General features: G+C 45.8%; 1 protein-coding gene across 1 annotated transcript in view; it reads left to right on the top strand.

Moving 5' to 3' along the window:
• Positions 1-15000, top strand: part of plce1 (phospholipase C, epsilon 1) — a 212341-nt gene that overhangs the window by 14663 nt on the left and 182678 nt on the right. The window contains exon 2 of the mRNA XM_063221000.1: positions 3609-5388. Coding sequence (XP_063077070.1) covers positions 3889-5388 — 1500 coding nt within the window. The 5' untranslated portion in view covers positions 3609-3888. The remainder of the gene's footprint in view (positions 1-3608; positions 5389-15000) is intronic.

Raw genomic sequence — 15000 nt, 5'->3', positions numbered from 1 at the left:
TGTGTGTGTGCGCGTTTGTGTGTGTGTGTGTGTTTGCGTGTGCCTGTGTGCGTGTGTGTGTGCGTGTGTGTGTGTGTGCGTGCCTGGGTGCGCGTGTGCGTGTGTGTGTGTGTGTGCGTGCGTGCGTGCGTGCGTGCATGCGTGCGTGTGCCTGTGCCTGTGCGTGTGCGTGTGCGCGTGCGTGTGCGTGTGCGTGTGCCTGTGTGCGTGTGTGTGTGCGTGTGTGTGTGTGCGTGCCTGGGTGCGCGTGTGCGTGCATGTGCGTGCGTGTGCGTGCGTGTGCATGTGCGTGTGTGCGCGCGCGCGCGCGCGTGTGTGTGTGTGTGTGTGCAAAATGCTAAACTTGTCTGCTGTGTAGATACACTTCTCTAATCCTGTGTGTATGTAATAGTTAGCTCAAGGTGGCTACAGTATTTCTGCTATGCTCCTCTGTGACATTAGACCAGGGGTGGGGAACCTTTTTCATTCAAAGGGCCACTTCAAATTCATCCGAGGGCCATAAAAGTCCTCTGAGGGCCGCATTATGAACCAAAACAAGTATTTCCCCCTGCGCTTTAGGCCGATATTGAAGGCAGCCAGCTTTAAAACAGACTCCACCTTCTATAGGCCTCCTGAATATAACTTAATTGTATTGCAAATGTATTTTCTAAGTCTCCTTTACAAAATATGTCATATTTCATGTGAAGCTGCATAACATTAAAGCTCCATCAGGGGCCGGATAAAACAGCCTCAAGGGCCGCAAACGGCCCTCGAGACATAGGTTCCCCACCCCTGCATTAGACCCAGGCCTCTCCTGGAGTACTACCTTTGTCTCGTCCACAACTGCTGAACTTTGAGAGTGTGCGCAGTAAGTTATGTGTTTCCGCAAAGACTGGCGTCTATGAGCACCACCAGACTGTGAGGAGAGTCAACACAGCCTGGGAAAGTGTTTATTGTAAACCTCGAGATATCAGCTCACCCTGTACCCTAAACAGCAGCCGCCACAAGGACACACAATGATGATTTCTGATGGCTTCAATGAAAACAGAGAGATGAAGTGCCAGCTTGTTCGTCATAGGGTGTGATTTCTTTTTTTTTTTCTTTTTTAAAAATATATATTTTTAGGGGCTTTTAATGCCTTTATTTGATAGAACAGTCTGAGATGGTGACAGGAAGCGAGTGGGACCGTGAGACGGGGTGGGATCGGGAAATGACCCCGGCCAGACTCGAACTGGGGTCCACGTGGGCATGCAAGCCCAAATGTGGGGGGGGCTTAGTGCGCTGCGCCACAGCGCCCCCTGTAGGGGGTGATTTCTGATGGAGACATGGAGATTTCTGATGGCAAAGAGATGAAATGAAAACAGAGACATCTGGTGCCAGTGTGTTCGTCATAGGGGTCTTACACAATCCATAAGTAGGGTAAGGGATGAGCGCACACACCAGTGGTGTAGTCTACGGAGTATACCCACTTCTAAATTTCAGGGATTTCAGTATACCCACTTAAAATTGATTGATCCATTATTTTGAATAGCACAAATATATATATATGGATGGGTAAACTGTATATTTGAGCATTTTTTTGAAGCGGGTATACTGTATGTATACAGTATACCCGCTTCAAAAAAATGCTCAAATATACAGTTTACCCACCATGAAAAAGTAGACTACACCACTGAGCGCGCATCCAGTAAAACAGGTGCTGGATCTAACAAAGACGTGTAAATACAAGAAGAAGGAAAAATCCGCACACTGTTGCTGCTCACCGATTTATTCAACACAACGGTTCGAAGCGTTGTGTTTAATAAATCGGTGAGCAGCAACAGTGTGCAGATTAAAAAAAAAAAAATATATATATATTTTTGTATATATATATATTGAGCAGGTGAGCAGCAACAGTGTGCAGATTAAAAAAAATATATATAAAAAATATATTTATATATATATATATATATATATATTTTTTTTTATATATATATATATATTTTAGGGGCTTTTATGCCTTTATTTGACAGGACAGTCGAAGATGGTTACAGGAAGCGAATGGGACAGAGAGACAGGGGAGGATTGGACTCGAACCGGGGTCCCCGAGGCTTGGCGTGCTGCGCCACAGCGCCCCCTGTGTGCGGATTTTTCCTTCTTCTCTTACACAATCCATGCATCCAGAGGCTACGCGAAATGTGTTGATAAATTTGTGACACTTGATGTGTGTTTCATGCATTGCCATTGGAGGGGATGCATAGTGTCACATTGTGTCACATTGACATTGTTAATGCACATATACACACATTTTTATGTACGTTAACATACATTTTTTACTCATGTCAATGTGTCTGTAATGTCTTCAAGAGTAAAAGAGTATGCCCATCCCACCTCTCTGAGGCTAGGTGCAGGACAAAGGCGTATCTGATAGTGGAAAGAGTAGAAGTAGAAGTGTCTTTATGAACCCATGTCTTGCCTATGACTAGAGGGTGGAGTCTTAAGGTGCCGGTATGCTTGCTGCAGGATACGCGAGCGCGTGCCCGATTCGTTCATGAACGCGTTAACATGCGTATTTAATGTCAATTTCGCGCACGTTGGATACGGCAGCCAAATGCGTGCGTCAGGTGCAATATCTTCAAACTCGCTGGGGGCGATCGTAAGAAAGACTGCGCAGTTCCACACGTGTGCTTGATATGAAAACGACAATGGCAGCAACTTTTAAGAGCGTCTCATTGAGTTTGTCCAAAATTTCAAACATTTGTGATCATACTTCCTTGTTGCACTTTGAAAAAGGAGCATGCACATACAGGAGTAGTAGCAGTATTCTTTCCTTGCTCAGGGAGTCCCTCTTTTTGTTTTGTTGTTTTCCTTGCCATCTGTGTTCCCAATTTCCACATCCCAATGTTGCGTGCTCTCTGCCCCCTGGATGATACCGCCAGTATTTTGCGTCTTGGTCAAGCAAGCATATGCTCTCGGTGACGCGCGTAATTTACAGCTCGCAGCAAGCATACCGGCACCTTTAGACTAAATTTGCTTTGGTGGTGGCATAAGGACGCACAAGGACAAACAAGACAAGCACACATCACAGTCAACACAATAAAGAATAAATATATATATATGTGTTTGTGTGTGCAGATAAAAGATAGATAGATAAAACATGTGGAATAAAATACAATCTCATTACTCAATTAAAATTAAGAGACTATTCAATTTTACCACATTACTTACTGCGTCTCTGGGTAATGATGCACCCTATCCACCTGACCTGCACTCACCGGAACAGAGACTATTTAAAATGACACCTCCTCCTACCCACATTAACATGCCTGATGAAGACCCTGTTGAGTCGAAACGTTGTACCTGAGTAAACGTGTCTGTAGTAGACATACCTCTATGTCTATGGTGTCTGTCATCATTCAATCATCCATGTGAGTTTCAGTGTTGAAATGGAGACCATCTATCACTAATGGTAACCTCCTATGCCACCCCTAATTTTTGTTCTCTTATTTTTTTTCTCTCTTTCTCTTTCTCTTTCTCTTTCTCTTTCTCTTTCTCTTTCTCTGTCTCTTTCTCTGTCTCTTTCTCTTTTTCTGTCTCTTTTTCTGTCTGTTTCTCTTTCTCTTTTTCTGTCTCTTTCTCTGTCTCTTCAGGTCTGATCAGCTATGACTAGCTCCTGACTGGATCCTGCTGGATCTCAGACCAGTTCCTCCTACTGCAGTTGGAGATCATATCATTCCACTCTCCCCAAAAAGGATTTACTCCGTGCCTCTTCACCCTTTCATCACCCCGGTCACCACCACTCACTCACTGACCGACTACCTTCAGTTTACCATGACGATGTCCCTGCCCCTGATTTGATTGACTGCTCAATTGGCCAATAGCAGCAGGCAGATCAGCTAGAATATAACCCCTCCTCCTCCCCTCTATGATATGAAGGACTGTAGTGCTAGTAGCTGGAACGATGGTCACAACAACAGCAGCAACAACCACAATCACCACGACAACAACCACCCCGCTGGAGTTCTAATCATGGCCGCCTCTGGAGGAGAGCTGGATAAAGCCACGGTGGTCGGCGTCGGCGGAGGGGGTCGTGGGGGTCAACAGGGGAGGTGCTCGCCTGCGGCGGCGGCGGCCCACCCGCCTGCTTCCAAATTGGGCCACAGGCGCAGTCACAGCTGGGCCCCCGTGCCTGTGCCTGGAAGTCCCACGACGTCGCCGCCCTGCTGTCCACAGCAGCGTAATGCAGCAGCCGGAGGAAGTAAACACAGGAGGAAGGGGTCGCTGGTGTCTCCCATAAGCCCCCCTGCTGGGCTGTTGGGGTGCTACCTCTGCAGGCCGAGGCAGTCTCCGCTGGCTAATACTAATAATAATAATACACCCGACGAACGCACGGATGTGCACAGTCCACAACAACAGAGACGTTCTAGCGCCACCTCTGGTGAGGAGGTGGAATCGCCTCTCGATGTGGGGCAAAGAAGAAGAAGGACGAGTAATGACTCGGAGCGGTCCGTCTCTCCAGCGGGGAGTCCCACCATGTACCGGCCGTCACCGCGGCCTCCTCTGCTCCTCGGCAGGTATCAACAAGAGTCCGGGGACTCGTCGCCCGAATGTGCCCGCCACCACGCGCACGACGCGTCTGCGTCTGGGCTGAGCGGCTCGGCCAACTCCCTGTGCCGCCTGCTGGGCAGTGAATCAGACGGACGTCCAGAGGAAGACGAGGATGAGGAGGAAGGGGGGAGGAAAGGGGTCATGGCCGCCGCCGCCGGTGGTGGTGGTGGTGGTGGGCGACTGGGCCTGAGGAGAAGCAGCCTGCCCGTGGCCGTGCTCCAACGGTCCCTGCGCCGCCCCGCGCTGTTCAACCTGGAGAGCAAGACCAACGTGCGCTGCGGCCACTGCCTGAAGAACGGCTACTCCAGCAGCCTGGAACGCCTGGACCGGCGCCGACCGCGACCCAAGTGCCTGGTGAAGGCCCAGAGCTCGTCCCTGATTGGAGGAGCCCGCAGTGGGGGGGTGGAGGATGGTGGCGGGGGTGTCGCGACGTCGTCGTCGGCGTCACTGTCGCTGTCGGACAGCGAGTTTGTGCGGCAGAAGCGCGAACGATCGACGGTGCTGGTGCGGAGGTACCAGAAGAACAACCAGAGCGTGCGGCGCATGGTGTGCCCCGGCGCCCGCGCCGTCGAGAGGATGCTGCTCGCGGGTCACATGTCCAAGATGGCGTGCGATGCCGTTGCTTGTGAACGCGCTTGCAAAAGCAGCAACAGCAGCAGCAGCAGAAGCAGCACCAGCACCAGCAGAGGGAAGAGGTTCTGGAACCTTCTGGAATGTTCTTCTGCAGAATGTTCTTCTGCGGAACGTGAGGCGGTTCTGCTGCACATTCATCTGCAGGTGTCCGAGGCGATTCTCAGCTATGTGGGGCGCAGGTTCTCAAAGGTAAGGGCAGTCTGGCTCTCCTCTTCTCACCCTGGTGCTACATGGAAAAGTAAAAAGCCTGCTTTGTTGAAGGAAGTGTGTGTGTGTGTGTGTGTGTGTGTGCGCGCGTGCGCGCATGTGTACGTACCATATGTGTGTGTGTGTTGGTGTACATGGTGCACATGTCTGTTTCTTTGTTTCTGTGTGTGTGTGTGTGAGTGTGTGTGTGTGTGTGTGTGTAGTGGTGTACATGGTACACATGTCTGCTTCTTTGTTTCTCGGTGTGTGTGTGCTCCTCCATGTGACTTGCACACATGTGCGATGATGGCTTTCGGGGTTTAACCCCTGAGGTCTGACAGCATGGAATTATAACACGTCCATAAATCAAGATTGGAATGTGTAAGGAGAAGGGGTAACACGGGGTTATCATATGGGGAAAAGAGTCTGGAAAAGAGAAGCACATGTACCGGTCTGTTGTTTTCCATTGGGAGATGAGAGGATAATAGGATTGAACTGACTGTAGTTAGGAAATCAGAATTTCCTGTCTTGGGTCAATAAATTGTAGCCCTAAGACCCCGTAATGGATGATGAATGTTACCAGGGCTCTACATTTAACTTTTTTTTCCTCACCAGCCAAAAAGGCTAGTAGATGTAAAAGAAAGAAACCGTTAAAATTAGGTCCCTGAGCTCACAATGAGCTTAAAATCATGATAGTAGCTTATTTACTCCGAGAGACAACGTCCAATTCAAACGTGCTGGGCAATTTTAGGTTTCAATAATATACAAAAAAACATTAGTAAAGTAAGTAAAAAAGCATTGAATTAAATGAAAAGATTAGTCGACTATGAAAATTCTTGTTGACTAATCAGCCAAAAAAAACACTCACTAATGGGTCCAAGACAGTGTCTGGTACAGTATATTGGTCTTTTCCATTAGACAAACTTAAATTTCACCAGCATTTGGTCGGTTGGCTGGTGTTAATTTAGAGCTCTGAATGTCACGTAGAATTTCATGTTGAAACGTATTGCCCCTTATGGTCCCAAAGTTAAGCATTCTGTGCTGCTCAAAATAATTCTAGAATGGTCCAGAGTCCTCACTCAGTCAATATGAACTGCACAGAAAAAATAAATACCCTTCAAGTACTTTGGAGCAAGCGATACACACTTCATCGACCAATCGGCAACTCTGCCTCAGGGGCACGGGAGGAAACGGTGTGTTTTGATTGGCTCTTGAACATTCTATCTTTTCCACTCAACGATCTTTTCCAATTATGAAGAAATATGCAATGCTCACAAACCCCTGATGGAAAAAAAACAAACATCAATAAACACATACTGTATTATGTGAGCTGTGAGCTATTTAGGAATTTTTTTGAAGCTTTTGAGTGGAAGTTTAGGTGCATTTAATCGCTTTTAAATGGAATATTTGTCTTTTCTGCTTGAACATTTGTTTCTCAATTATCAAAAAAAAGTAATGCACACAAACCCCTAATGGAAAACAAACACAAACACATTTAGAATCGATTACATTCTGGAATTTACACAGAGCCAGGGAGAGGGAAGTATTTTTTTAAAGGTTTTCCTCAATTATCAAGGAAAATGTTAACTAACACACAATAATCTGAATGGATTAGTATTATGTATTATGTAGTATAGTATTATGAACCAACTGTGAGTTGTTTTGGGACCGCATTCTGGAATGTAACGTTAGTACATGGAGTTATCGAGAGGAAGTTTAGGGCTCTGCTGAGGGCTATGAGCAGTGTTGCCAGATTGGGCAGATGCCCGCCCAATTGGGCTACTTGGGATGAGCGTCGGCGGATAACAACGGGAGAAATTGGCCATTTGGCGTTTTTTTAAGCCGTTTTGGGCCTATAGAAGTCAATGTAATTTGTTGAATTTGGGCGGAATTTAGCGCATTTTGGCGGTTTTTGAGAACCTTTTGGGCGGGATTTGGTCAGACACATCTGGCAACACTGGCTATGAGGCTCCCCATAGGGAATAGATGCTGGAATTGGAAATCTGCCCTTCTACTCGGCGGTTCAGTGAACTCTTGTACCGTAAACAAACACTCATGTTGTCCTTTCCTGCGGCGCTATTGCTTTGCGTGGGTCTCCCCGCTCTCCACTAATTTTGCTGTTATAGACTCAATTTTCCATCATTGCTCACACGCTGAAGTGTGTGTGTGTGTGTGTGTGTGTGTGTGTGTGTGTGTGTGTGTGTGTGTGTGTGTGTGTGTGTGTGCGTGTGTGTGTGTGTGTGTGTGTGTGTGTGTGTGTGTCTGTGTGTGTGTGTGTGTGTGTGTGTGTGTGTGTGTGTGTGTGAGAGAGAGAGAGACGCAGAAAGAGACACAGAGAGACAGAAACTCTGGACCGGTCAGGGAGAGTGTGTGTGTGTGTGTGCGCTGTGTATGTGTCTGTCTGTGTTTGACAGACAGGGTTGTTTATGAGTGTGTGTCGTCACCGCAGCCCGCTGCTATGGAAAGTTGATCAGTCTCTCTCGTCTTTGGTCTTTAGCGAAGCCATGAAACCAGCTGGCAGCACTGAGCGATGTCTCCAGAGTCTCGACTGCCTGTTCAAACCATTAAGTCTAAAGGGCTGTACACACATGTCGCTAGTTACTCGCTCAGCGAATGAAGTCAATAGAGTGTCGATGTGCTCCAGCGAGACTCGCAGGCGAGTAGGCGAGTACTGTACAAGTGATGCGATGTGAAAATATTTTATCTTCGAGCGAGGCGAGTAAGCGAGTAACCAATTGGAATTATTTTGGTCAAAATCGTAATCACTAGATTTTTTTGAAAATGAAACATAACCAAGAATTAATTATATACGGGTTGAGCAAAATAAAATTAATCGTAATAATTATGTAAAGGCTATAGCATGAAACGTTGGTGGACAGATTTCTGGCCAGAAACACCAGCCTGTCAGTATGTTCTGGCTTCAAGGACGCTCTCAAAGGTAGGTCACTATTGCCACGATTAAATCACGATTGAAGTCACGACTTCGATTTCACGATTTTATCACGATTTTCGATTATTTGCGATTAATTGTGCAGCCCAACCGTGGCGCTAACGGTAGAGCAGTCGTCCGCTCTGCAGCTGACCCGGGTTCGATTGTGGCCCGACTCCTTTGCCGACCCTTCCCCGACTCTCTCTCTCCACTCGCTAAGTTCCTGTCACTCCTTCACTGTCCTACTGTATCATAAAAATGAAGTCAAAAGACCAAAAAAAGTCAAACTTCACTGTTTATTTTAACATCCATGTGGGTCATTTCACGAGAAGCGAAACACAACACAAACAGTACAACGTTATCAAATGAGAGTCCTGTGCGTGTGGCACAGTTTTTGTTTTGCTTTGAGAGTGAAAACTGCTACACGGCTCTTCTGATAACACATCTCTGAGTCAGCAGCTGGCACTCCAAGGTGTAAGAGCCTTCCGTACGGTTTATCGCTAAAACATGAACTTCAAACGGGGCCCTGAGTAATATAAGTGCTCGCTCCAGTGCAGTGTTTCCCAACCTTTTCTGACTCGCGTACCCCTAAGCCTTATTGTTGTACCACGAGTACCCCCTATCACATGCTCTCTATATATTCCTTTATCCCAGTATGACTATACTCTATTCAATTGTCGTTATCACATTTTTCCGCGTACCCCCTGAGGTGTGCTCGCGTACCCCTAGTGGTACACGTACCCCTGGTTGGGAAACACTGCTTTAGTGTGCAAGACTGCTGTAGTCATCCTGTGGGCTGTGGAGGACCAAGCAAGAGTAAGACTTGCAGTAGAGGCAGAATCATCTCAGCTGAGTGTGTGTGTGTGTGTGTGTGTGTGTGTGTGTGTGTGTGTGTGTGTGTGTGTGTGTGTGTGTGTGTGTGTGTGTGTGTGTGTGTGTGTGTGTGTGAGTGAGAGGGAGAGAGAGTAGCAGAGGCTGTGCATGTGTGTGTGCATGCATGAGGGAGAATAGCAGAGGCTGTGTGTGAGCGTGTGTGTGTGCGCGTGTGTGTTCTTGTGTGTGCTTGTGTACACACGTGTGTGTGTGTGTGTGTGTGTGTGTGCGTGTGTGTGTGCGTGCGTGTGTGTGTGTGTGTGGACGAGGCAGTCTCTCCTGAGCGTTTCCTGTGGGTCTTGTGGAAACCGCTGGCTGCAGTCTGCACTCACTCACCATGGCCCCATAACCATGGCCCCCGTAACCATGGCCCCATAACCATGGCCCCGTAACCATGGCCCCATAACCATGGCCCCGTAACCATGGCCCCGTAACCATGGCCCCGTAACCAGACCCTCCACTGAATAGTGTTGGGATCGAGAGCAGGGAAAGCCTTCTCTTCTCTCCCTTAGTGTGTGTGTTGGCAAATCTGCTTGTGTGTGTGTGAGTATGTGTGTGTGTGAGAGAGAATATCTCCAAGTTAGCAAATCTGCTTATGTGTTTTCAAATCTGTCTTTCAATGAGAGAGGGAGCGAGGGAGCGAGAGAAAGTGTGTGTTTGTGTTTGCTGGCGTGACTGAGAGGTTTTTATGGGCGCTCTGAGACAATAGAGCTTTGCTTGGCTGCAGCTCATGTCTTGGTGTCATAAGGGGCCCATGGAAACGGCTTGTCATTAGAATACCTCTGAAAATTCTGGATCCAGAATGACCCTCTGCTGTAGTCTTGGTAACAGAAACTCAGAATTCAGTTAAAGCAGACTATGCTGTTAACGCTACCATTATCAGCTGAAGTGGGTAGGCACTGATTTCAAGTGGAATGTGCAGCAAAGCATCGTCGTACAAAAACAGATGTTGGCCCTTGGGGAAATACGAAGAGAGTGATGTTTCACTGGACAAATATATGGAGTGGAAAAAGAAAACATGTGATTTCTTTTCAAATATGGCCAAACCGTATCCAGCTGTGGCGGCATCTCCCTTTCATGCAGACTCTTTTGAATAACTACTAATAAGGATAACTTTTTTTGGATAGCTACTTTTTTCATATCGATAACAAACAATGCATAGACATGATGCTGACTCTACAAGGCTGTTGTCACTTGATTTTTTTGTTTTGTTCAGATTCCTTTCTCTGACCCATTTTTAATAATACATTTTATTTGGAAGCGCCTTCCTAAACACTCAAGGTTATTGTAACATTGTAGTTCAAGAGAACAAGCTAACTGGAACAGGTAGGTTTTCTTTTCAGAGTTGATATCATGAATGTCACCAGGAAGAGAGTTCCAAAGTTTGGGAGCAACTGAAAGCTCTACTGCCCATGGTACAGAGGCTTGCCAACTAGAAACCAGTCTCTTGACGGTCCTTATCAGCCTGTCTTTTCTCAGCTAAGATTAAAACGCAATTACGCAGAGATAAAAATGTGTGAATGAATGTGTGATAAAAGTCCACATTGCACTAGTCATCGCTGTCGCTCGCCCTGCAGTGTTTTGCCTCACCGTGACCTCTGTGTTGACAGACGTGTCTGTTTTGGTGACGAGAAGATATGTTTCCCAGAAAGAAAAACAAAACAAAACGAGCGAGCTTTCCTCCTCACAACCCCATAACATAGCTGTGGCTAAGAACACATGTTTTATAAGCTTCCATTTCACAGGTTGCACTGTACAAATTACAAGGTTCCTCAAAGCACCCTCGGTCTGCACTGTGGGGGAACCCCTTGATTCTCTGATGAACCCATACACAGGGTTCCCACTGGTGTTTGAATTCCTTGAAAATGCTTGAATTTCAATTAAGTGATTTCAAGGTTGTGAAAATGCTTGAATTTTAGGTGAAGTGCTTGAAAATGCTTGAAATTTCTGTCAAGTCAAACTCAGTAAGCCAAATAATAGAAATAAATTGTTCAGGTACATCAATTTTAGGGTGTCGAATGGTAAATCCCATCTGACATCTCACTACCTCAGAATTTCGATTAGAATGCAGGAAGTTGCTTCATAAAAACACAAAATTTCCTGGGGTAGGACCCCCACACCCCCTTCCCGCGACATGTTAAAGGTGCTGGAAAACTGAAAATTTGGTGCTTGAAGGTGCTTGAAAAGTGCTTGAATTTGTTCATGAAAAAGGTGTGGGAACCCTGCATATACAGTAGGTCCCTGATTGTAAAAAGACTAGTGTATTCCAGGTATTCCTGTAACCACAATGCGGCATTCGGAATATGAACCTGTTCGGAATCTATAATCCGTTTTTTAGTCATGATTACTGTTCGCATTGCCTTCTCTGCATTAGGGCCCGACCGATATGTTTTTTTCAGGGCCGATACAGATATTTATGGAAATGGGAGGCCGATAACCGATATGTGCAACCGATAAACAAATATTGTTCATAATAAAATGTTACGAAATATATTTTTTTATTATAGCCTCTATACACATATATTTAGTTATAACTAGAAAAGTGCTCCGAGATCACATACTATATTCCTGTCATAACCAGTGTTGGGCAAGTTACTTTGAAAAAGTAACTATTTACTAGTTACTAGTTACTTCTCCAAAAAAGTAACTGAGTTACTTCCTGGGTTACTCCGGTATCAAAGTAACTAGTTACCAGTAAAAGTAACTATTGCGTTACTCGCCCCCCGACCATGTTTCATAAACCACATAGAGAAGGACGGTAAAGACAGGTGACGTTACAAACAACAATTTATTGCAACATAATAAACCAAAGCCACTGGATGGACAAAATATATATTTTTTTTTTTTATAAAAGAAAATAACATATTATAATAGGCTTATTTAAATTCAACTGAAAATTTGCATGTTAAATCCAACTTTAAATTACTACTAAATGTAGTATTTACATTTTAATTATTACTAAATGCTACCCTTTCAAACAAGACTACGATTAGGCTACGTCATTTTGTAGTTCACAGAGTCGTGAAGCAGTAAAAGACGCGACCTGTGACGCGACCACAAAATGCGGAAGTAGCCACTTTGCGTCTTTGTCTCGAAGCGTGCGAGTTGAGTTTGTGTTGTTATCAGCGAACTATCAGCGAGCTATTTCATCGTGGTTAGTGAGAAGTTGAATCATGATGAAGTTCTGAGCATGTTATTTACCTATTCTGACTCTGAAGGACCGTTTTTATCTCACGAGGAGGATAATGATCGGACGAGCACTCTTTGTTTACCGCGGCGAAACTTCCGAAGGCAGTGATGCCGACATGCGAAGCAAGGATGTTCTCTAAGCACACACACACATTTAAACTCACTCGGTGACTTTATCCTATCTCAAGTGAGTCGGTGGTAGTGGCGAATGCAGTCGTAGTGTCCATACAGGTATTGGTGGAGGAATTAGGGGTGAGAGAAGTGGGTCTGGTAATGTTAGCTTGCGCTCCCTCCATTCAGCCCCCGGTGATGCAGGTAGCCACCTATCCCGGACGCAAACGCAATAATCCTGGGATCAGACAAACACTGTTCACCAAGCAGCACACACACACTCATTCTGTCCCTCTTTCTGACTTCTACTGGGTGAATGGCAGCGGCGAACGTGGCCATATGACCTTATGGAGAGGTTTTGGTAATAGAACGCACGGTGACGACGCATAGGCTACCCTGTAACGTGCAGTAACGGAGTGTATAAAATTGTAACGGCGTTATACTGACAGTAAGAATAATTAGTTAGATTACCCGTTACTGAAAAATGTAACGGCGTTAGTAACGCCGTTTATTTAAACGCCGTTATTCCCAACACTGGTCAGAACGTTCAAAATGACACACTCATGTCAGTTCAGTCATTTGCAAAATCTACCTGCTTTGAAAACTTGTGATCACACGCTGATAGGACTGTAGCCTAATTAATGAAGGGAATGTAATGATTTTGACCAACAGAACTGAAACAACTACAGAAGGGTAAGGCCTTTCTTGCCTACGCTATGCATCATTCTCATGGGCCACTGGTTATTCTTGGCGCTGTCGGTTGAAGCGACATTTGCTTCCCCGCATTCCTCAAATTACTCTTCACCATTTCTATCTCGCAACTGGGCTTGGTTTTAAATTTAGTGAAGGGGGTGTTTGACCAGCATTGTGAACTTACACAGCCACAAATTCCATATTTTTGGCGATGGTACCCAATTAATTCGACATTGTCAACCAAAATGATCTGCGGTGGTCACTGTCCATCTCGCAACAATTCGCTTCCACTTCACACATATTTTAGGCAGCGGTAATTCATTTTACATGATTGTTTGTTAACTTCAACGAGGGTGTAGCCTAGGGCTAGGCTGCCTGCTGACGAGCAACTTTTTAGGTTGATAGCACTGGTGTGGGAGCTGGCGTCAAAGGAGACAGTCCCACCCTGTTCCTTACTGTTTAGAATGGCGCAGGCTCACCCGTGTGGAATATATGCCGGTGCTCGACCATTATGCATGCTGTCGGGCTTTCTGATCCCTGTCCATCTCGCAAACAACTTGGGGTTATCTTTAAATGTAGCGAAGGGGATGTAATGAATTTTACCAGCACTGTGAACGTAGGTCTAGAGTCATAAATTATTTTGGCAACGGTATCTTAATTAATTCGACAGGATTGTGAACCTAAGTCACAGTCCACAACAACATTGTGAACTTACACGATCACTTCCATGTTTTTTGACAACGTAATTAATTCGACAGCATTGTGAACCTAAACGATCTGCGGGGATGGTCACTGTCCTTCTCGCACCAGCAATGGTAACATAGCCTAGGTCACACATAACAAATTGAATATTTTTGGTAGCGGTGGTAATTCATTTGACAGGACTGGTTACTGCCTGCGGATGAAGGCTGCCTGCAGATGAACAACTTTTTAGTTGAAATGCACTTGGTGTTGGAGCTGGCGGCGAAGGAGAGAGTCTCTCCCTGTTCCTTGCTGAGACACGCGCAGGCACGCCTCTGCTCAGTGCTCACCGTGCGCACCTTGTGGCAGGCAGTGGAATAGCAGCGAACTAACAAACAAACACAGACAACAAACACAGAACACACACAAACCCAGGCGATCACATAACCTCCTGGCGGAGGTAATAATGAACTCTCATGGACAGTGGGGAGAGCAGAATAGAAGATAAATTCAGAACAAAACAGCGGCAAAATGGGCTGTGAAAGTTAACTTATCGGTGGAAATTTATTGAAAGTATGGCCGATACAGATATCCCCAAAATGCTAAATATCGGCCCGATATATCGGCCGGGCCTTACTCTGCATAGGGGCATGACATCGCCTTTCTCTTTCATGTTCTGCCACAAATCAGGACCCCGTTTCTCGAAAGCATGGTTGCTAACCGTTTAGCAACTTCGTCTCCCATTTTCCAATCATTTCCAATAGGAAATAGTAGCAGTGCAACCAAGTCAGTAGCTAACTTAAGTTAGCAAGGAGGCTGTCGAGAATCGCACTCCAGCTGAGGGTTCTTTGAGGGTCCTTCACATGTGTACAGTGTAGTCCAGGGGTGGGGAACCTTTTTCATCTGAAGGGCCACTTCAATTTCATCCGTAAGGGCCGTAAAAGTCCTCCGAGGGCCGTATCATGAACACAAATCAGGATTTCCCCCCTGCACTTTAGGCCTATATTGAAGGCAGCCACCTTTACAACTGACCCCACGTTCTCTAGGTCCTCTGAATATAACTTATGTTGTTTTGCAAATGTGTTTTCTAAGAGTCCTTAACAAAATATTTCATGTGAAGCTGCATAATATTAAAATTA

This window comes from Engraulis encrasicolus, chromosome 17 (assembly GCF_034702125.1).
Source record: "Engraulis encrasicolus isolate BLACKSEA-1 chromosome 17, IST_EnEncr_1.0, whole genome shotgun sequence".
Classification (NCBI taxonomy): Eukaryota; Metazoa; Chordata; class Actinopteri; order Clupeiformes; family Engraulidae; genus Engraulis; species Engraulis encrasicolus.
This window is presented reverse-complemented; position numbering and strand designations above follow the sequence as displayed.